The sequence below is a fragment of the Toxorhynchites rutilus genome, chromosome 2 (genome assembly GCF_029784135.1).
Source record: "Toxorhynchites rutilus septentrionalis strain SRP chromosome 2, ASM2978413v1, whole genome shotgun sequence".
Classification (NCBI taxonomy): domain Eukaryota; kingdom Metazoa; phylum Arthropoda; class Insecta; order Diptera; family Culicidae; genus Toxorhynchites; species Toxorhynchites rutilus.
Window position 1 is genome coordinate 300,400,143 of NC_073745.1, and position 23,134 is coordinate 300,423,276.

The 23,134-nt window shown below is 38.2% G+C and overlaps 1 protein-coding gene across 1 annotated transcript; it reads left to right on the forward strand.

Annotated features, from left to right (window-relative positions):
* Positions 1–21,019: 21,019 nt before the first annotated feature.
* Positions 21,020–22,413, forward strand: LOC129768847 (endocuticle structural glycoprotein ABD-4-like). The gene is made up of 2 exons (XM_055770782.1): positions 21,020–21,134; positions 21,658–22,413. The coding sequence occupies exons 1-2, from the start codon at positions 21,123–21,125 to the stop codon at positions 22,057–22,059; spliced, it is 414 nt and encodes a 137-aa protein (XP_055626757.1). The 5' UTR covers positions 21,020–21,122; the 3' UTR covers positions 22,060–22,413.
* The last annotated feature ends 721 nt before the right edge of the window (positions 22,414–23,134 follow it).

The following is a 23,134-nucleotide window of genomic DNA, read 5'->3' on the forward strand; positions in this document are numbered from 1 at the left end:
GCAAAGTATTGCAGATCACTGCCTTCTTCATAAAACGATGTTTCATGTACAATCTTTCAGAAAAACACAAAAAAAACTTTTGTTTGTTCCCAGTATTTCGAAAAACAACATCAAGTTCAATAGTTCCATGTTGATATTCTAGGCATACCAGTCCCACCATGAATTTTCTAGCCTGTAACCAAGAATGATTGAATCAATAATTATTTGCATTCAATATGGAATGTATATGGAAGAAACAAAACAATGTTTAAATTACTCACGGTTGCATGATAATTTAAACCAAAATTCTTATTCAACTGATTGTTTTTTAACAGATGACAATTATATCATGGTTTATTTCGATTAATCAGGCGGTAAAAAGATCCAAAGAGCAGTCGTATGCTTAGCTTTTGAAAGGAGTTACATTTTCGGTGATTTTGATTAATTGGCGATTATTATCTCACAACATACGCACCGACACTGAGAGCCCTCGAAACATCAACTTCATAACGGTAAAATAATGAAACTTCGTTTGTTTCTATGAACGTGGGGGAGGGAAAATGGCACATGGAAATATCACTTTTATCCGTCTTTTTCGACGTGATTTCATAAATATTCACTTGATGCTATCACATTAGCCTCATATTCAGTGGGAGCTCTACAAAAATGTACGTTTTTAATTGAAACATTACTTTCTGAAAATAGCATTTTTACATGGATGCGGTGGGCAATCAAAGATAAACACAACGACTGACGTCACTATTTGCGAAATAGTTATGGCAGCGCATGCTATGTCGCTCGAAACTCGACCATCTTCATTACCTTTCTTCCAGGACATTGACACAAAAGTGATATTGAATGACCTACTCATCAAAATACTTGAAAAATGTTAGATTCCAGACAGGAAATACGAAGAATTACCGAACGAAGTGCCTCTAGACTGTCGTATTCTCGCAAAGTGACGCAAGCGCCAACATTGACATTTTGCGTTTTTTGTTATAGATCGATGAAGAATACCAAATCCTTCCAAACAACTGTGAAAATTTACAAAAATGTGAAAAAATGACCCCGTAAAAGCTTAAAAACGGAGTGGCGCAAGCGCCATTTCCACTATGATGGGGCGCAAGCGCCATTTTCCCTATGTTGTGACGCAATTTGATAGTGATGCGATGTGATTTTTTGATCTGTTCTGATAGAGTACGATGAACGAGCAGGGACAGCAAATTTCACAGAACAACATCTTCCGCAATGAACGTTTAGCATCATAAAAGTCACATGCCTTCTTTCTTGTAAAAAACACTTTTCCGAGAAGCTTGTCATGCCAAATATTTTAATCAAAAGTAGTCCATCCCCATATAATGTTACTTTTATAATAGCAATTTTGTTTCAGAATTACAAATCATGTACTAAGAAGCTCACAAAACCATGTACTTAAAATTCATAAAATCAAACTCATCTTAAAGTAAAGGATATCCTAGATTGAAGTGTTTTGCTGTTCTCACATATAGCTCATAAAGATTAGAACTAAATAGTTCAAACTCATCAATTTAATTGTTGATACAAGGATTCTCCAATATGTAGGGTCTTTTTTCTTCAGGCATCAAGGGAAAAAGCTTCTTGGGAATGTTTACTTTCCTCGCCTGTTCAATGCCTCTATTGGATAAATTGAAGCTGAGTGTTGATTGAAGGGTAAATGTCGAATTTGGTGAAAAGCTGCACTCTACTCAATGCTCCAAACGAAACGAAACGCATCTGTAACAAAACTCAAAACATCCTCGTGTAAACTGTATCTGTTTTACTTCGGATAATTTCGGACGGCATTATATTATTTGACACGGATGGTTTCAATTGCATTTTGAATTCGAAAAAATCGGTGCTGTCCATAATTATTACAATCGGGTTCTCAGCTACGTGAACCTGTTCGCATGCTACGCATGCTACAACGTTGGGAAAATGTGTGAATTTTTCTTCCTGATGCTTCGCAAAACGGCAGCATGTTGGAGAAAATAATTGGAAACAGATTCTTACATACTTTGATGGATGAACGCCAATCGGTTGTGGAAACAGCGATTCAAATTTGCTGTTTCCACAACAAACTGGCGTTGCTGGCATAGCTTAAATAAAGCTGCATTTTTTCAAAAATCAAGCCGATGGCAATGTTTTTCCGTCAACAATACACATTTTGTACAGATCAGATTTTCGAAATGTACGCGTATGCTTATTATACATGTAATTTTACAAAAAGTCTCGTACTGAAAATTCTTACCTCTGGCGCTTACGTCACTTTGCGAGATTACGGCAGTAGAGAGCTGAGACTTTCAAAGAAAAAAAACACTGAATATTCCAAAGCCTATGGATCCATTAGGGCTAGATCCATAAGAAAAAAAAGTATCGTTTGAGTCAATATGTTTATACCTTGACAAGAATATTACAGGCATAACTATTTGGCGAAAATCATCTTGAATACCATGCACATAAACTTTCTTTGACAGGTCAAAATTAATAGAAGGATTGAACGAAATTGGAGGAATGGTCTGGAAATTATTCATTCAGATAACGTTTGAAATTTTGGGTCGTTTACTGACTTTTTGAAATTTTGTGGAAAACAAATAAAACCGTCATTGTTTTCAACAGAAAACATCGGTTTCCCGAAATCAAAACAAGTGTCAGTCATGCTGAAGACATGTTCAGACCTTTTTTCGTACATCTAGGAAAAATTACCTGGCATCTCAACAGAATTAATAAATACTAAGAATAGCTAGAAGTAACAATACAATACTTTATAGAGCTGTGCTGTGAGAGTTTTTCTCCGATGCGGACTTTACCAATATAGAATCATCACTCCGTACCATACATATAATTTATACAGAAAATTTATCTAGTTGTGCGAAGGTTGTTCGATCATGAATTGATCATGATCGTGCACCAGTTTCTTGATATCGATTTTTAATCGATGGTTAGAGTGATAGCTTTCAACAACACGAAGAAGTGTGGGAGTTCCCCAAGAACTATGAGCTGTTAATTGCAGAACTGTTTGTTCCAAGGTGTTTTGATGAATTGTAGAAGTCATCAGTTACCGCTAACTCAAATAGGACTCTTACAAATAATCTCATGACTCCACAGAAGATTCGGTTGAAATTCATAAAGTTGGTAAACAAAAATTAAACACCAAACACGGACGTGTTTACCTCAGATGATACTCGTGTTCCATTCAAGCTTCCTTATTTCATCGGCTCGTGTGCGCCACCGCCAATAACTCAAGAACCGCTCAATCATTCGCCGATGAAAGTGAAATCATCACCAAAATTCAAACGTGATGGACTCGCGTTTAAAAATAAATCCCATCGCTGGTCACACTCGTGTGATGAACGCATCATTCTAGCGAAGCTTTCCGCGGGACTACGCAATCACTGCAGCTCTGTTGACATTTCCCGAAAATTATACGATAATTCGAATCACAACTATTTGCCAACGAACCTGTGCGCAATAAATCGCTTGGATGAGCAAACATCCATCGACGTGATAATCGAAAACACAAGAGATGACAAAATAGATGCTAAGGTTACCTGGCCAGAACTGAAGCAGCGAGGTGGATGCATATGACGGCAAGTGGCGCTGCTTCTTCCAGCTGCTTGCTGAATAAATAAGCATCTGACGAGAAAAAAAGTGAATCTAAATAATGTTTCATGCATATAAAGAGACATGCCTATGCACCTCACACACGGCAGAAGAGAAGAGGTGGCATGTGAACATGTGCTGACTGAGTGATTGCCTTACGCCTCAACACCCTCAACCCCCGTGCTGCCCCCTTTTGGCACGAGACATTGTGCGGACTCCGGCGGATTTGGCCGGGAGCCGGCGCAGAAGGTTCGATGATGAATTTATTTAATCTTCACGCGCTAAATGGCGAATAAGTGAGGCTCTACACTGCTGCAAGCCTAAGGAATACTTTCACATTTGCAGTTGTGACGATGAGGTTCTGAACGTGTTGAAAGTCGCGATCATCATCATCACCATCGTATAAAATTCAAGATCAACTGCAATATCGGCACGGATCTTGATCATGAATGTTTGATGAGTAGGAGCAGTGAGTACTTTTTGTGCCCATTTACAGCTGTCCGCGCGGTGACATTTGAAGGGATTACAGGTGCGCGAACATTCCACACTCGATCACACATGCACACACACACACACCCACACATGCTGGTGGATCCTTGTTCGGCTCGCTCCTAATGCTAATTGATGGATGATGTGCAAAACTCTTCGGGAGTGAATTAATTTACGGAATGACGCTTCCGGGTTCTCACGACAAATTTGCAAAAATAACTTTTGACGATTTAAGGAAGATAATCAACGGAATGCTCTCGATATCTGTGCGATAATTGATTGTATGATTTCCGGGTTTATGATGTGAGATCGCGACCCTGTCCATGTCCTACACATTCGGTGGAACATCTCCGACGGCATTCAGAACCTCACGGCCATAATTGATTTGCCGGTGGTGGATCAAATGCTGTCCGACCATCATCATCACTGACAAAAGATTCAACTTCCTGACGACCCAAAGAGGGAGAAAAAAAAACACATAATTACTGCTGCAAGTCAGCAAGAGTACATGAGATGGATCAAACGTGCGGTAGCTGACAGCAGTAAGCATAATGTATTCGGCTATAGTACGAACCCAAACGGCATTGTTACAGATTTTTGAGACGTAAAAAAAGTGTATCTCTGCGACGACGAGGAATTGAACAACAGCGTTGAAAATGAGCGCGTGAAGTATGCAGAAAAAAGATACCACAATCAATTGAATTCATGGACGGAGCGAAAATTTGGCTCTTCAACTGACCGTGATCATATAAAGGATGTTCGGACAATGTTCGGTGTAAAGGGTGTGTCACATCAAATAGCATCACGGAAAAAACGCTGTAGAAATTCGCCCAGTAAACGATCCTTTTGAAAATTTTAGACAGTAAAATAAAAACTATTAAACAACTTTTGGCATTTTCTTTTTATTCATACTTCGAGCCCAAGCCCGTATGCTCGCACCTTCCTCTTTACCCCGTCCATAAGGTTCTGTACAACGTCAGGTTGTAGTTGTGCTGTGTCCAACACGTCCTTTGAATAGTGACATGAAGCGAGATCCGGCCAGAAGATGGTCGGGCCCTCGTGCTGCTTCAATAGTGGTAGTAAGCGCTTCTGTAGGCACTCCTTAAGGTAAACCTGTCCGTTTACTCCGCTCCGCTTTCCGCAAGAACAGATCGCTTGCCACACCATGTACTTTTTGGCAAACTTGGATAGTTTCTGCTTGCGAATCTTCTCCGGAACGCTGAATTTGTCCTCTGCGGAGAAGAACAACAGGCCCGGCAGCTGACGAAAGTCCGCTTTGATGTAGGTTTCGTCGTCCATTACCAGGCAATGCGGCTTCGTCAGCATTTCGGTGTACAGCTCGCGTCTTCCCCACCATGTTTTGCCTTTCGTCGCGGTTAGGAGCCTTCTGAACCTTGTATGTACGCAGGCCCTCCCGCTGCTTGGTCCGCTGGACAAATGAACTTGACAAATTCAGCTTATTGGCGACATCCCGGACCGAACTTCTCGGATCACGTCTAAACTGCTTAACTACGCGCTTGTGATCTTTTTCACTGACGGAGCATCCATTTTTGCCGTTCTTCACCTTCCGGTCGATGGTTAGGTTCTCGAAGTATCGTTTTAGTACTCTGCTGACCGTGGATTGGACGATTCCCAGCATCTTACCGATGTCCCAATGTGACAACTCCGGATTATCGAAATGAATGCGCAGGATTAATTCACAATGCTCTTTTTCGTTCGACGACATTTTTCCAAATTTACGAAAAATTGACAGTGAAGCATGGCCAACGTGATCTATACACTCTTATCTGATTTTAAAGCGAAAGCTGAAGATATAATTCCTAAAAATTAAATTTCTACAGCGTTTTTTCCGTGATGCAATTTGATGTGACACACCCTTTATGATAAAAAGGTTCTCTATTTTGAAAGCAACTCGCTCCGGTTACTTGTTCAACATTTTTTCATTTTTTTTAAGGTAAATGATTTTGGTTTGTCCAGTCGAAAATATGATCATGGTTTGTCCACTGTTTTGAATGCTCTAGTTCAGCGCACTTGTGTCAAATTAGGTATTCGAATATTTCAAAAGATATAAAAAAAATTTGTCTTCTTCATGATTTACAGTAGATTTATAGTAGATTTTTACGGATTCGCATGTTTTAAAGAATTATCAAATTAACATTCTATTGGTGTCAATGCGCCCCTCACTTGAGCTAACCTTTAATCAATAACCAGATGATTATTTGGCACGTATTCAGACCTTTTCTTACAAATATTGTAAACATCATGCGTGCACACAATTTGTATCAGATTTACTTGGCTAAACCATGCAATTAACGCATTTCGATGCCCTCAATTCTGATCATGAGTTGTCCGATTCACTTATGTTGTTTAGTCCCTATAATTTCTTCGGCAACCTTTCTTCTCAAATTCCGAACACTTAAGCTTTGATGGCATTTAAACAGTATCTAATTACTCAAAATGGTACTTTTTTGGGAAATTCATTTGATTTTTGGATACAATAGAGCCTTCTTTTTCATTTAACTACAAAAAAAAGATTTACAAATATGTTTTCATGGTGAAAAACTGAGGATTACTCTAATCACATTTGTCTTAAATTCTGAACACTTTTGTCTCAAATTCCGAACAGCAAAAATGCATAAAAAAAAATCATAACTTTTGGATTTTGCTTTGGTAATAATTTATTGTATTTGTTTCTTATATGTAGTTTACATGGTTTCGGGACCAAGGGCGCTATATGGGTATCGATACCTGTAAATGACGTTAAAATGATGTCTGTAACCTAAAGAATGTCAGGGTTTTGAATATTAAATTATTTATGACATTAAAGTTCAGTAAATTAACATTTAAAAATGAAGTGTTCGCAATTTGAATCATGCGTAGAAAGTTCATTCATATTCCGAACACTAATTTTAATGAAAAATTTCTATATAAAATATCATTTTATTTCATCCATTCCCTCTATTTCATCTAGCACTTAAAATGAAAACAACAAACAAAATAGTTTAAAAAACTACAAAAATTGAAAAATTAACGATGCTTGTTCTTAACGCAAACATTTTATCGTTGCTTTTGATTGTCACTTTTTTGCAAATGCTTGATATTATAAATTATAGGCTGTATCGATACCTGTAAATGATGTTAAAATGAAGCCTGTAACCCAAAGAATGTTAAGGCTTTCATTATTCAATTATTTATAACATTGAAGTTCAGTAAATTTACATTTAAAATGAAGTGTTCGGAATTTGAATCATACGTCGAAACTTGATTCATATTCCGAACACTTCATCAATACTAATTTTAATGAGTATTTCTGCATAAAATATCATTGTTTTCATCCATTTATTGTAGATTCATACTATTTCTAGCACTTAACATGAAAACAGATAAACAAAATAGTTGAAACAAGTACAAAAATTGAAAAATTAACGATGCTTGGTTTTTACGGAATTTGCTAACGCTAACATTTTATCTTTGGTTTTGACTGTCACTTTATTGCAAATGTTCAATACTATAAATTATAGGCTGTATCGATACATGTAAATGATGTCAAAATCAAGCTTATACCTCAAAGAATGTCTATGTTTTCATTATTCAGTTATTTATAACATAAAAGTTTAGTGAATTTACATTTAAAAATGAAGTGTTCGGAGTTTGAGACTGTTCGGAATATGAGACAAAACGGTATAGCAGAAATAAAGTTTCTCAGTGTTGAGTTTGTTGAAGTGAACACTTTAAAAATGCCCAAGAAAAGTCAATATTCTGAAGAAAGTCTAAGTTATGAATGGATCAATATGATGACAGTAAACACAAGCAATGAAAAATGCAACATCTACTTTTAAATTCGTTTCATTCAAAAATAATGATTTCTAAAACTAGACAAACTATGATCATTTTTCGGACAAACCATGATCAGAGGTGGACAAACCATGATCAGAGGTGGACAAACCATGATCATAATTGCAAACCATGATCATAAAAAATCGGTTAAAACCATAAATATTTGAACAATTTCAATGCCTTATAGAATTAGAATTAGAAACTAGAGACTTAGAGCCATTCAACAAACCCAAATTCGTCTTGATAATGTGAAATTTTTGCATTTATTAGTTGCGTAAAAACACCCTAAATTGAACAAACCAAGATCATTTACTCTAATCGTTTATTTTTGATCAATTCTTATCCGTCAAAAATGTCAAAGTATGGGCTTCGGTCAAACGGTATATGAGCATCCTGTCCTGTAGTTTTCCGTGTGTCTCACCTAGCGAGCTTCTTTTCGTATCCAACTTATTGAAGTAGTTCCTTACTGTTTGGAACCAACGTGCACTGTTTAGTTACGGGACAATCCAAACGTTTCTTAGGGTCGCCCTCAACAATTTACTGCGTTTGAAAATATGCATTTACAAAAATGGACTAATGGCTTGCACTAGAATGATTATCACCAGAACTACCGATCGGTCAAAATAACCGATTATATGATAATTGATCGTCAAATGATGGATCATATTAGAACATCCACAAAACTAGAAGCTTTCCGAGTTGTTGGTAAAATACGAAAGATCATCTATTCCTTTGATCCTAAAATTAACTGAACATTTGATCTTCCGCCTCCAATGTTGCGAGTCGAAAAGTTTCTCCAGTATGAAGAAATACTATCCAGGTTGAGTTTCTTTTCATCAGAGGAGATCACCTGAAACAGTAAACCAGCTGGGGTTAACAGTGACGTTGATATCAGATCCGCAACTTTCGAGGCGGAAGTCCTATGGTTTGGGGAAAACTTTCTCAGAGAAGACTGATTCAGATGGCTTTCCCACGAATACGATTGAACGGTTAGGAATTCATGGAAGAACTCCTGGATCATTTGCTATCGTTTTGGACCGGAGACACCGTGATGGATGCGTATTCCAACAGAAGAAGGCATCAGTTCATAAGAGTCGGTAGGCTTTTACATGGTTTATTGAACTGGGACTTCAGATTCTGGACTGCCCCTGTCATTTAGAAGTTCAGAACCCAATCGTGAACATAGTGATCGGAGGAGTGATCTCTCCTACACACATCTTTGGGTACAAAATCAAAATGGAGTGATTCTAACGTTATGATCCGTAGTGTATATAGATATGCATTTTATTCTGTTGCGTGGAATATTGAGATGAGTTCTGCAATGTAAACTGAAGATTTGTTGTTGAATGCTCTATTTTTATTCTCACTATATATAGCATAAGAGGTGATATAGTTAGAATTGGATTGGTTTTTACTGTGATGTTCTGTTCTGACGTAGGAATACGTCTAACAGGAAGATATGGGGAATGTTCAGGAGTAGCACGGTTGTCCCGAACGCGACCCTGGAAAAGGGATTCCCTCATCGTAGCTATTCTCAATCAACAGAGAAACAAAAAAAAACAATAAATCACACATCACAACAAAGGCTCTAATGTGCGAGAGGAAAGGAGCGAATTCGACGCTGTGACTGATCACAGCATTATATTCAACACTTTTTTTTTTGGATTGTCGAGAACTGTTCGGAAGCCTGTAAATATTATTGTTGTAGTGGACGGAAAAAAATAGCTGATTTTGATAGCTTTATTAACGAAGCGCTTCAAAGCTGAAAGTAGTTTAACATCTGTCAGTAACTATGTGAATAAAGAATATGTTCTACATACAATTCAGTTTCCTTCCCGTTACTCAAAGTCCAACTAACAACGTAATATATCTAATAGATTTCGCTCTGCTAATCCAATTCGCCTAAGCTGAAATTTCTTATGTATCAATGGGTTATTTTAATATTCGCTAATTAATTCAGTATCTTCTAATCAATATAAATTTCTGTCGCATTCAATGGTTATTCTAAGCATCCGTAGTAAACACCGCCATCAAAAACAATAAGCCGAGATGTCAAACCGTTGTAGCTGTTGGCTGCCTTTGTTGTGCAGGGCTACCTAATTCGTCCGGGTTACCAGGGGTATTTTGCGGCGGCAACAGTTATAATGTGAAGTGTAATATGTATTTTAACACTTTATAGAAATATGTAAGACATACGCCTGGGACCACACGTTTTGACTTGTGTGAAGTTGCTTGTTTTGCTTGCAAGCTTTTAAGAGGCTTTAAACTTTGCAGTTCATTCGCCTCTATGTGTGAAGTTAGCGGATGAAAGTTCGGCTGATAAAAGTTTATGTTGCGTGCAAGTTTCTGTCCAACGTCTTGCCGGATTTAATGAATAATGAATTATCAGTTGAAATAAATTGATTGTGTATCAAGTAACAACCTTCAAGATCATGCTCATTAGATAGAGAATTGAATCATAATATATATATATATATATATATATATATATATATATATATATATATATATATATATATATATATATATATATATATATATGTATATATATATATATATATATATATATATATATATATATATATATATATATATATATATATATATATATATATATATATATATTGATTGACATATAAATGGGTTTCTGTCTGTCTGTCTGTCTTCGACATGAAAATTGGTATGTAGGGGTTTTGGGGCCAGGGAAGGTTCTTATGAAACACAAATTTCTGCATAACTCTAGAATTAATCAAGCAAATGAAACCAAATTAGGCATGTGGAGGTTTCATGGTGCAATAAATATCTTTACGGTTGTTAGACACCCCTTTCTCTAAGGGGGAGCTGCCATACAAATGAAAGACAAATTAAATAAAAAATTGCCATAAAAATGAAACACACATTTTCGCATAACTCAAGAACTAATCAAGCAAATGGAACCAAATTTGGCATATGGAGGTTTTTATGGTTTTTATGGTGGTTTGACACTCATTTCTCCTCTTTAAAGAGGGTTAGGGGAGGGTGCTGAACAACTCGAGAACTAAACAAACTTAGCATATAGAGGTTTTGGGGATCGATAAATGTTTCTATGGTAGTTAGACACTCCTCCCCCCTCTCTAAAGAGGGGCTCCCATACAAATGTAACACAAATTTCTGCATAACTCTCATAACTAACTCGAGAACTAATCAAATCGAGCCAAATTTGGCATGTGGAGGTTTTATGGGGCACGAAACATTTTTATGGTGAATTGACACTCCTCCCTCCTCTCTAAAGGAAGGCTGCCATACGAATGAATCGCAAATTTCTATATAACTGTACGAGAAATGTCTCTATGATGTTTCCTCCCTTCTGTGAAGCGGAAAGGGGGTCCCGTAGAAAAAATAATACACATATTTCAACCAAACATATTCCAACCAAACATGACAATTGAAAAACTCTGAAGGAAAATGGGAAAATTCGGGGAATTCAATTCGCATGTTCTACAATTATATAATGACAAGCGTTGTTAGTCCATTTGATGTTTGCGCTAACGAAATTGATTTTTGTTCGAAAGTGGAAATAGATTTTAATGTGATAAATTGCACTCCTATATCTTCTTCTATCTAAAAATGGGTCACCGAATGTGTTCATAAGAGCAAAACTCGAGAAAGGAATTGTCCGATTTAGGGCTGTCTTTATTCTATCATATTTTCTGTATCAAACATTTATTCCATGTAACGGAGAAACATGTTATTTGCAAGTGGTTGAAAAATCTTCAACGCGAATTGTGTCTGAAAATAATCTGATATTATAATGACGAGTTTAGGTAGAAGTACTAGGAATGTTATAGTAAAAGATTAGTAAGTCTAGTAAGGAAACGTGAATGTGATAACGATAAATAATTTTTGGACGGATGAAGTTTGCCGGGTCAGCTAGTGTTTAAATATTAAATCAATGTATCCATTTAAATTTGAATTTTCAACGTATATAAATCTACTGCGGATGATCGAACCTAGTTGTATGGAACAACCCCTATTCCAGCCCCCTCCTCCACTTAGCCACTATCAATTTTGTTCAAATAATCATATTCATAAAGTATATTAACAAATTATTCAAAATTTCTGATCAAAAAATTGAAAAAATATAGCTAGAACACTCCGGATAATCGAGTCTAAAATTCCGGATGATCGAATCTCCGGACAATCGAGTCTGACCTATAGAGGAACCGCGGGTAATACGGACAGTGGGGGTAATATGGACAGGTGGTTGATTTTGAGTTTCAGATTTCTGTTAAAGAGAATACCTTCTACATGTTATTCTATAATGTTTAAGCCATCCTATGGCAATGAATACTGATCAAAAGTGGAAAAGGGAAACGAAAACCGAAAATCATATATGATTCCGCGTGTGGATGAATTTCTAGCTGCTTCTAGCTAGTATATTATCAACATTCAATTCGCTGATGGTTATATTTCAGTTTATGAGTTAACAGAGAAGCGATATTAGGTATGTACGGAAAAGTAAATTCATTTTTGAATGGAAAATTTAAATTATTGAAATAATTGTACTGGTGGGGTAATACGGACAGTTGCCAGTGGGAGTGAGATGGACTGTGAAAAGTCTGTTTAATCTATTCTTAAGGAATGCCCTACGTCTATAAATGGAAATCAAATCGCCAAATGTGGACTGTTTAGAAGCTGACCGGAACCAAAAGCAAAATAGTTGAGGGTCTGTCTGTTTATACTGCTGAAAAGAACGATATCACTTCTGGGTGGATTAATTAGATTCTTTCATCATTTAACGGACATTCGTGATGAGTTCAGACCATGGTTGAATAAAATTATTCCTCTCGCGATCGGTAAACCTCTACACTTCATATATTACAAACCTGTCCATATTCCCCCCCACCATATGTCCATTAGGGTGCCAATGAAAATGGTCATCTCTAATTTCAAAACGTACCTCATAAAAAATGTTCACCCCCTCGAAAAAACACCCTTTGCCAAATATCAGTTCAATCGGACTTAAGGGAGAACGGCTCAAATCGGTCAAATTTTGAGTTTTTTGAAAATCGAAAAAACACCCAAAGGGGGAGTAAAGGAAATAGGAGTTTCATAAAAAAATTGTTGATGCCAAATGACTTGAAATTGCATGAAATGTTGAGATCTAGTATCATTTCAAAAAAAAATAAAAAATTGTCAAAAATCGACACTCTGGGACTTTTTTTTTCGGAATACGAGACGAAACGTATGGTTTCAAGTGTCAATAAAAATATTTATCTCGATTTTTCATTGTGAAATGCTGATTCGCATGATAATATACCCTGTTCAAAATATTAGCTCATTCTAACTTCATTTATTAGTGCCACAGATGCTAAAATTTCAGATTTTTGAAAAACGAAAGATCACTGAAGGTCGGGGTTTTGAAAAAAAAATTGTTGGTGCCTAATGTCTTAAAATTGTATTACTCGTCGAGATTTACTGCTATCTCGAAAAAAAATTGTCAAAAAAAAAGTTTTTTGAACTTGCTCGTTTTTTTTGTCTGAATAGTCGATTTTTGACAAAATGAAATTTTTTGAGATAATTGTGAATCTCGACGTGCCATGTAATTTTAAAACATTTGGTACCAACAATTTTTTTTCAAAACCCCAACCTTCATTGATCTTTCGTTTTTCAAAAAACTGAAATTTTAGCATCTGTGGCACTAATAAATGAAGTTTGAATGAGCTAATATTTTCATAGGGTATATTATCATGCGAATCAACATTTCACAATGAAAAATCGAGATAAATATTTTTATTGGCACTTATCTCGTATTCCGAAAAAAAACTATGTCCCAGAGTGTCGATTTTTGACAATTTTTTTTTTCGAGATAACACTAGATCTCGACGTTTCATTTTCTCTTTTGAGACATTTAGTATCAAAAAAAAAATTTCGATAACCCCGATTTCCTTTACTGGGGAGTAAAGGAAATCGGGGTTTTTCGATTTTCAAAGTCCTATTAAGCTGATATTTGGCATAGGGTGTATTTATCGAGGGGGTGAACATTTTGTATAGGGTAACTTTTTGAAATTTTAGGGTCGATTTTTTCCCATACATTCATTGGCACTTTAATGTCCATATTACCCGCATCGAAAAAAATGTTGTACTTTTCGGTCTGTTTTAATTTCAGTAAAAAAACATGTCCGTTTTACCCTCAGCTCCCCTACTAATAAACGTAGATAACGGATTAGGTCACAAAGGCAAAAAAAATGTGTTAAAGATAAAAAAAACACATATATAGTGGAATATATGATGTTTGATAAAGTTGATGGAGAGGGGGTCTTCGTAGCCTAATTGGTTGCGTGTCCGCTACTAAGCGAACGATCATGAGCTAATAACTCAGGGCCCCTCAACTGACCATCTTTGTGTGTTATTCTAGCTACTACGTCCACGCAACAATCATCATGTGTCGGTAATCCCAGTCCCTTACCGCTCACATTACGATCTGCTGCATCGGTAATTGGTGCTAATTCTAACACAACAATGGAAGCCTCATATCAGCAGTCCCGTTGTGAACAGTCCAACTGTGAACATTCGAACAATAGGAATATTCTAACGCCGAAAAAGGCGGCATGTGTTGTGTATCGATAGAAATGGAATGTTCTTAGGCCTAAACAGCTACTGTGTAATACATAAAAAAAAACAAATGTTTATCGATGGATAGGAATCTTAAGCCTAAATAATATACAACAATAGTTTTTTTTTTTATTAATTCGTTTATTTTTACAGGCTCAGTTACTTAAGTTTAAAGGAGCCGAATTCTTAAATATAATTTTAAAACTATATATATATATAAACAATTTTCTTACATCTATGGTTAGTAAGGTGGAAAACCGATTACTCGCGGTGTACTCGAGTTTAGAAGGGTGACATATTTTTAGGAGAAGGATGGGATATAAGGAAATTGTAACAATGTTGATGAACACTCAATTCTTAAATCTATTCGTATATCTATAGTTTATTTACATTTCAACTTATTCTACTATTCATAGCAAGGGGACGAATTACCCGCAAAGGAAGGAAAGGAGGGTATAAGGATGTAGGGACAATCACACACGAAGATCTATAGCTTTAAGGAAAACATATATATGGGACATGTAATCAAGGTCTAACCGAGCCAACACATCTCTCACCGGCACATTGGGCTGTCTTCCTCGGGCCCGAAGGGAGTTTTCTAAATTCGATCTGGCGACCAGATACACCTCGCACGACCAAACAATGTGCTCGATGTCATGATAACCTTGGCCACAAACGCAGAGATTGCTGCTGGCAAGATTGAAACGAAAGAGTAGTGCATCTAACGAACAGTGATTGGACATGAGTCGGGAGAAGGTGCGGATAAAGTCCCGACTCAAGTCTAGACTTTTGAACCACGGTTTGAGGCTAACCTTAGGGATAATCGAGTGAAACCACCGGCCCAATTCATCTTCATTCCACTTGCGTTGCCAGTTAGCGATGGTATTTTTGCGAACTAAAGAATAAAATTCATTGAAGGCGATTTGACGCTGATATATATCGCCTTCAATTGCACCTACCTTTGCCAATGAGTCAGCCCTCTCATTACCCGGAATTGAGCAATGAGAAGGGACCCACACAAAGGTAATGACATAACAGCGTCTGGATAAAGCACTCAAAATTTCTCGTATTCTCTCAAGGAAGTACGGCGAGTGCTTTTCCGGCCTCACTGAACGGATAGCTTCGACAGAGCTAAGACTATCCGTTAAAATGTAATAGTGTTCAACAGGTCTTGAGGCGACGCTGTCCAGCGCCCAGTATATCGCTGCCAATTCAGCAATATATACCGAGCAAGGATTCTGAAGACTGTGTGAGGTGCTAAAAAATACGTTGAACACTCCAAATCCTGTGGACTCATTCATAGAGGACCCATCAGTAAAGTACATATTATCACAATTGATACGCCCATACTTTGCATTGAAGATCGTAGGAACGAACCCCAATCTAAGATAATCTGGATTTTCATGGATTTTCTCCTTCAAGAACAGATCGAAATGTACAGAGGAATTGATGTAGTCAGGGAAACAAACACGGTTGGGAATATACGAAGAACGATCAACCTGCATGGAGATGAATTCATGATATGGACTCATGAACCCAGATTGAAAATTTAGCTCGATCAGCTGTTCATAATTTCCAATCACCAATGGGTTCATAACCTTACACCGGATGAGGAACCGAAGAGATAATAAATTGAAGCGATCTTTTAGTGGGAGTACGCCTGCCAAAACCTCGAGACTCATGGTATGCGTTGAAAGCATACATCCCAACGCAATACGGAGACAAAGATACTGAATTCGCTCGAGTTTAATGAGGTGTGTTTTGGCAGCTGATTGAAAACAGAAACTGCCATACTCCATCACTGAGAGAATAGTTGTTCGATACAACATTATAAGATCTTCGGGATGGGCTCCCCACCAGGTGCCGGTAATTGTACGGAGAATGTTTATTCTTTGTTGACATTTTTTACTCAGATACCTAATATGGGCCCCCAAGTACATTTGGAGTCGAACCAGACCCCAAGATACTTGAATGACATAGCATGAGTGATCGGTTTACCCAAAAGTTGAAGCTTTGGTTTTGCTGGTCTATGCTTCCTAGAAAAAACCACCATCTCTGTTTTCTCCGTGGAGAATTCGATCCCTAGCCCAATGGCCCAGGTTGAAAAATTGTTCAAAGTATCTTGTAAGGGTCCTTGCAGGTCGGATTCATTTGATCCTACGACAGACACCACTCCATCATTTGCAAGTTGTCTTAGGCTGCAATTTTGTGTAAGGCAATTGTCAATGTCGCTTACATAGAAGTTGTACAAAAGGGGGCTTAAACATGAGCCCTGGGAGAGTCCCATGTAAGAGACCCGACTTACTGCCGAATCTCCGTGAGAAAAGTTGAAATGTTTCTCACAAAGCAAGTTATATAACATATTATTCAATAGAGGCGGCAGACCCCGAGAGTGTAATTTGTCCGACAAAACCTCTATTGAAACAGAATCGAAGGCCCCCTTTATGTCCAAGAATACTGAAGCCATTTGTTTTTTTCGGCGTAAGCCATTTGAATTTCTGAAGAAAGCAACGCAAGACAATCATTCGTTCCCTTGCCCCTGCGGAACCCATATTGTGTATCTGAGAGCAGGCCATTCGTTTCAACCCATCGATCAAGGCGAGACAAGATCATTTTCTCCAACAATTTCCGTATACAAGACAGCATTGCTATTGGGCGGTACGAATTGAAGTCGGACGCGGGTTTTCCGGGTTTTTGAATAGCTATAACTCGTACTTGTCTCCAATCATCTGGAACAATATTATGCTTCAGAAACCGATTGAATAAGTTCAACAAGCGATGTTTCGCCACACTAGGGAGATTTCTCAGCAAGTTGAACTTAATTCTATCCGATCCTGGAGCAGAATTGTTACATGAAAGAAGAGCAAGAGAGAATTTCTCGTGACAAACCTCCCACGAAATTTCGCCAATAAGCACGTTTTTTCCCTTTGATCAAGTTTTTAAATTGATTTTCAAGGTCCAAAAACGTCTGAAAATTTTCAGGGGTTCCACGTTTTCGAAAAGCTTTGAATGCATTCGATTTTTCTACATTTTCTACACAAGCTTGGAACACTGGCTATCCCACCATAGATTGGGAGGCCTTCGACGAATAGTGGAACCTGGGATGGGTTTCGTTTGAGCGCGAACCGCGCTGTCATAGATCAAACGAGAAAGGAAGTTATACTCCTCCAATGGAGGTAAACCATCTCTGGAATTGATGGCTAGAGCAATCGCGTCCGTATATTTTTTCCAGTCAATGTGTCTTGTGAGGTCATATGCCATGTTTATAGATTCAGAAGAATTCGACCCAATGGTGATGGAAATTTTGATTGGCAAGTGATCACTACCGTTGGGGTTCTGGATTACATTCCACTTGCAATCTAACGATAGTGAATTCGAGCAAAGCGAGAGGTCAAGAGCACTTGGGTTAGCAGGAGGTTTAGGAACACGTGTTGTTTCCCCAGTATTCAAAACGGTCATATTGAAACTGTTACAAAGGTCATATATCATCGATGAACGATTGTCGTCGTACTGTTCCCCCCAGGCAGTTCCGTGAGAGTTGAAGTCTCCCAAGATCAATCGTGGCTCAGGAAGGAGTGAGCACATGTCATCAAGTTGTTTGCGGCTAACCGCAGCTCTCGGAGGCCAATACAAGCTGACAATACAGAGGTCTTTGCCTCTGATGTTTGCATGACAAGCAACAGCTTCGATCCCTCCAATAGGTGGAAGGTCAATTCGAAAAAATGAGTGGCACTTATTGATCCCCGTGTTTCCGTTCATTCACGACAACCCGCAATTTGTTCGGTCTAACCCTGCGAATTTCAGATACAGAAGAGTATCTGGCCAGATCTTTCATGATTTGAATCACGTTAAGGCTTTTTCCTTTTGGTTTTGGCCGGAGGAAAACAACCCAAGGGCCAGTTCCAGGTGCATCTTCTGGATAAACTCTGACACGTGGAGCGGAGACAACAGAGGGAGAAGACGAGGACGAGGACGAGGACGAGGACGAGGATTGGGTTGGATCGGAAACATCAGAAGGGGGAAGCGAAATCGATGATGGGAGAGGGGGAGTTGAAGTAACAGTGGGTTCAGAAGGGAGGCTTGCTATTTTCTTAGAGGGGGGTTTGGAAGGATGAGCAGATTCGTCCCCAGAAGAATTATCTTCTTTTTGAGGGACTCGTTTATGTTTTTTCCCAGATCTTGTATGGGATTCATTATCGGAGATCTCCATCTCTGGAGATTCTCCACTATTCTCCATTTTACAAAAATTTGTGTCTTATTTTTAATCTATTATTGATTTTAACAATAATCTCAACCAAAAAAAATTATGATGATAATGTTAAGCAATGAACATATGAGTTGAATAGTAATATTAATATTAAATATGTGTACCTTAATATAAAAGTTGTTCCGATACTGCGCTCTACTGCCCTAACCAGGGAGAGACAGAGGCTACGCGCTATGGATCAACACAATAGCGCAAGAATAGCTCACACGGTCACGCGATGATAATTCCCGTTAACGACAGCCACACGATGTCGATCCCGTTATGCCGATGTTCAACAGCCGCCAAGGGCTGCAAGCTGCAAGAGCGCTGCTTCCTTTGTTCCACTTCACAAAAGGTCAATTCGAAAGCGGACAGCAATGACCTTCACTCGTACACTATACCAATAGCACAATAGTAAAAGTGGCAACGCACAATACCGACACTGAACTTTACTCGTCAAGAGTTGGATAGCGAATGACACAACAATAGTTATCTTAACATAAAAATGTATACGAATAAATTCGGCTCTGTGACAGCTGAATTGCTAAATGAGCCTAATAAACGGATGGGATAAAAAAAAGTTGATGGAGAATCAACGAACTATTTAGAAAAAATAACATTTTAAATACATCGTCAAAAAATCTAAGTCAAAAATTGATTTTAATAATAAAACTTTTATATCTCAACCACACAACCAAGGGGGTCTTCGTAGCCACTTGGTTACGCGTTCGCTTACTAAGCGATCGATCGTGAGTTCAAACTCAGGGCCCTCAATTGACCATCTTTGTGTTGTTATAGAATAACTATGTCCACGCAACCATCATCCGCGATGGAGAACGATCCACGGTCGAAATAAGATCGATTCATCCATACAACTGCTCTGCTCTGCAAGAAACATCGGGCTGCTGTTCTATAAATAACTCAACAATGATCAACAACTGTCTGCGCTGTCCGGTCTGCTGAACAATGGAAGAACATATAGAATACCCTTACGCCTAAATGACTACTACAGTGTAATTTACATAAACATATGTACATGTACACGATAAAAACCCGGCTCTGTTACAGATAAAATGCTAATGAGCCTAAGAAATAAATAAATGGGATAAAAAAAAACCACACAACCAAAAATTCATATCTCCATTTTGGTGAATCCGACACCACTATACTTCAAACTTCGTTAAATATATATATTATTTTCAATAATATATATACAGAATAATATCAAATGGGGGTTTTGAGATATTTTTCTTATTAACATAGTTTAAATTTTTGAGTTAGATTTTTTGGCGATGTATTTAAAATGTTATTTTCTCTAAATAGTTCGTTGATTTTCCATCAACTTTATCAAACATCATAATTTAATCAGACATCTGAAATATTTTTCTCTAAAGAAAGATCAATGATTTTGAATACACCCTTTTAAAAAATAAGTCGTAATTTGAATTGGTAAAAATTTGGTCGATTTTGCGCGGAATTGCAGACGAATGCAGAACCAACTAGATTTAATTGAGTGGGTGTCAGAAAAAACAGTGACTGTTATTTATAAATTTTCGGGTAGCGTATTTTTCTAAAAACAAATATTCTCTTCAAGCCTCCATAGAACAAATGCCTTCAATCGTGTACATTGGCCAAATAGTTTTCAAAAGTTTCTGCTAGAACCTCAACAGTCAAACCGATACCAAATAATGCAGCACTTTAGATCAAGGATCCTACCAGCTTGCAATTGATCGCGAGACCCCGAGGAATGGAAGTGCATCTGTAGCCTTCCAAGGACCTCTGCGGGCCAAAATGGGCGCCTGAAGTGCACTTATTAGCAATAAACCGAACCGAACCGAACTGAACGGAAAGTTGTTCTCTTCTAATCCAACATTTGCCGACGCATTGGCATTTGATGAACAATGAGCAACAATCAAACACACAATTCACTTACCGGTGGGCGCAAAAGTGAGAGGGCACCATTTGTTCGCGCGGCTTTTGACTTTTTCGGCTTGGGCTGGGGAGAAAGAACGCTAAGCGCGTCGATTCGATTCGGCGCTCGGAGTTTAAGTTTGTTTAAGCTATTTTTTTTACCATCTTTAATGCAAAACAGACTAAATTAGAGGAAACTGGCGGAAGGTGGCGGATGCACTGGCGGCGGAATGGTGGCAATGAGATGACTCTGGAGCATACATGTAGAATACGAACCGTGTATGACGTGAAGAAGTGGCGAACCCAAAATATTCAACCAGCTCGAAAAAAAAAACTATTTCTCTTACTATAAAAGCATGAAGGTGCGGGATCATCGATATCAGTCGCACAGTTGCGTTTATCCTAGCTTGACCTAATCCTAAGTCAATTGACATCCAAATCAACGAAAATGTTCAAACTGGTGAGTGTGACGCTTGCGTTGGGAATTGGAGTGCATTTCCGGCAATTAGTTAGTGTTATGTGTGAAGTGAATCTGAATCGAGATAAAAAAAACAGAAGCTGCCATTAAAAACAGCTAAGAAGTGTCCTTCCCTTGGCCGGTGGTGATAGATGATTGATGGTCTTGTGCTGATCGTGAGCCATTGGTTATTTTGAGTGCGAAATCATTGATCAGTGTACTTTTGAAAAGCAGCAGTTAACATCAGTTCACCAATTCATCAATGACACACATTTTGTGGTGAATGGATTCTCAGCATGGGTTTGCGCGAGTTCAAGTTCTCACCAACGGAATGATTGTTATTGCCCGGATCGAATGTTACGCCATCTCAGTCGGATAGTCTTGTTTGTAAAAATCAGTGATCAATTTTGTTGCTGCACCTCACCCGATGGATAATTCGAAGCCTAATTAGATTTGATGAATGACGCTGCACTAAAATTGTGCCAAATGACAAACAGCCCATAACTAAATAATCTTAATTTCACAGGTTGTGATCTCCGCCCTGGTTGCCCTGGCCGTCGCCCAGGATCCCAAAGACACACAGGCCCAGATCGTGGCTCAGGATGCCATCATCAACCCGGACGGTTCCTACCAGAACCGTTTCGAAACTAGCAACGGAATCAACGCCCAGGAGAGCGGAGTCGGAGCCCAATCCGCCAAGGGAAGCTATTCCTTCACTGGCACTGATGGCGCTCAGTACACCGTCGAGTACGTTGCCGATGAGAACGGATATCAGCCACGCGGTGCCCATCTGCCCGCTGAACAGCCAGCTCCCGAATACGTCCTGAAGGGTCTGGAACAGATCCGTTCCAACCCACCACGTGATGACCCCAACTTCAACCTGGATGCTCTCAACGCTGCCATCGCCCGACTGAGCGGCAAGAAGTAAATTGATTCGTGACGTGAGCTGTGTGAATGCGTAGTTACCGATCCCGATTAGTTACTCCTGATAATGCGACAATCATGAAACAAGCAAAAAACACACAGCGCTACCAACCTACCACTGTTGTAAATAGGATTTAGAACTGTTACCGTTTCCTCGCCACGATTCACTCCTGTTTCATTAAGTCTGTTAACATTTGCCCCAATTTTGACGTATGCCAGTAGAAAACAAGTGAATCTGCCGAAAGGTAGCCGGGCAGAGAGTTGTTGTTTTTAGTTAAGCATCACTGCCATTTGTTTGTATATAGTGCGATGTGTCGTCGATAACCGTGAATAAAATCGAAACGAAGTCATTTTTTTATATCTTTATTGCGTTTTGTATCGACCAGTTGAGCAATCAAATATTAACTTGGTCGAGCTTGTTTCGTGTCTTCATTCGAATGCCATTGAAATTTTACAGTTAAATGAATAGTGCTCAGAGTTTATAATTCTGAAATCTCTCTCATATTGACATACAACACTGATTGCGTAATGAACAGAACGATTACGGGATCATAATTAAAACGACACTTCTGATTAGAGCCAGGCTATTCATTTTCCGAACGCTATAGAGCAGGGATGGCCAAACGATAGTTCGCGGTATTTTCTATCAGATTCTTAGTTATTTTCTATTAACACATCCAGTTGTTCGAACAGAACTTGTGATAATGTCTTTGAAATTATCACTTTTAGAAAAATTGTCACTATGAACAAATTCAACAATAAATGACCAATTGGAAATTCTGGAAACATCCGGCACAAAGCTTCGAAAATCAATAAGAATTATTTTTTGACGTAGAACAACGTCTTTCAGGAAGGGTGCCAAATCAGAAAACAGGTCACGTTTTTATGAAATAAAGTTAACGTTACTAACTATTTTTATTGTGAACGAGTTCTCATGACTTGCATACCAATCGAATCGGAAATTCTCTAAGATTTGTTTGATATGCTATACATTACAATTCGCTAATCTCTAAACGGTTTAAATTCATGAAAACTGGAAGAACTTCGTTTTTTTCCATACTTTTTGTTCTGCCGATTTG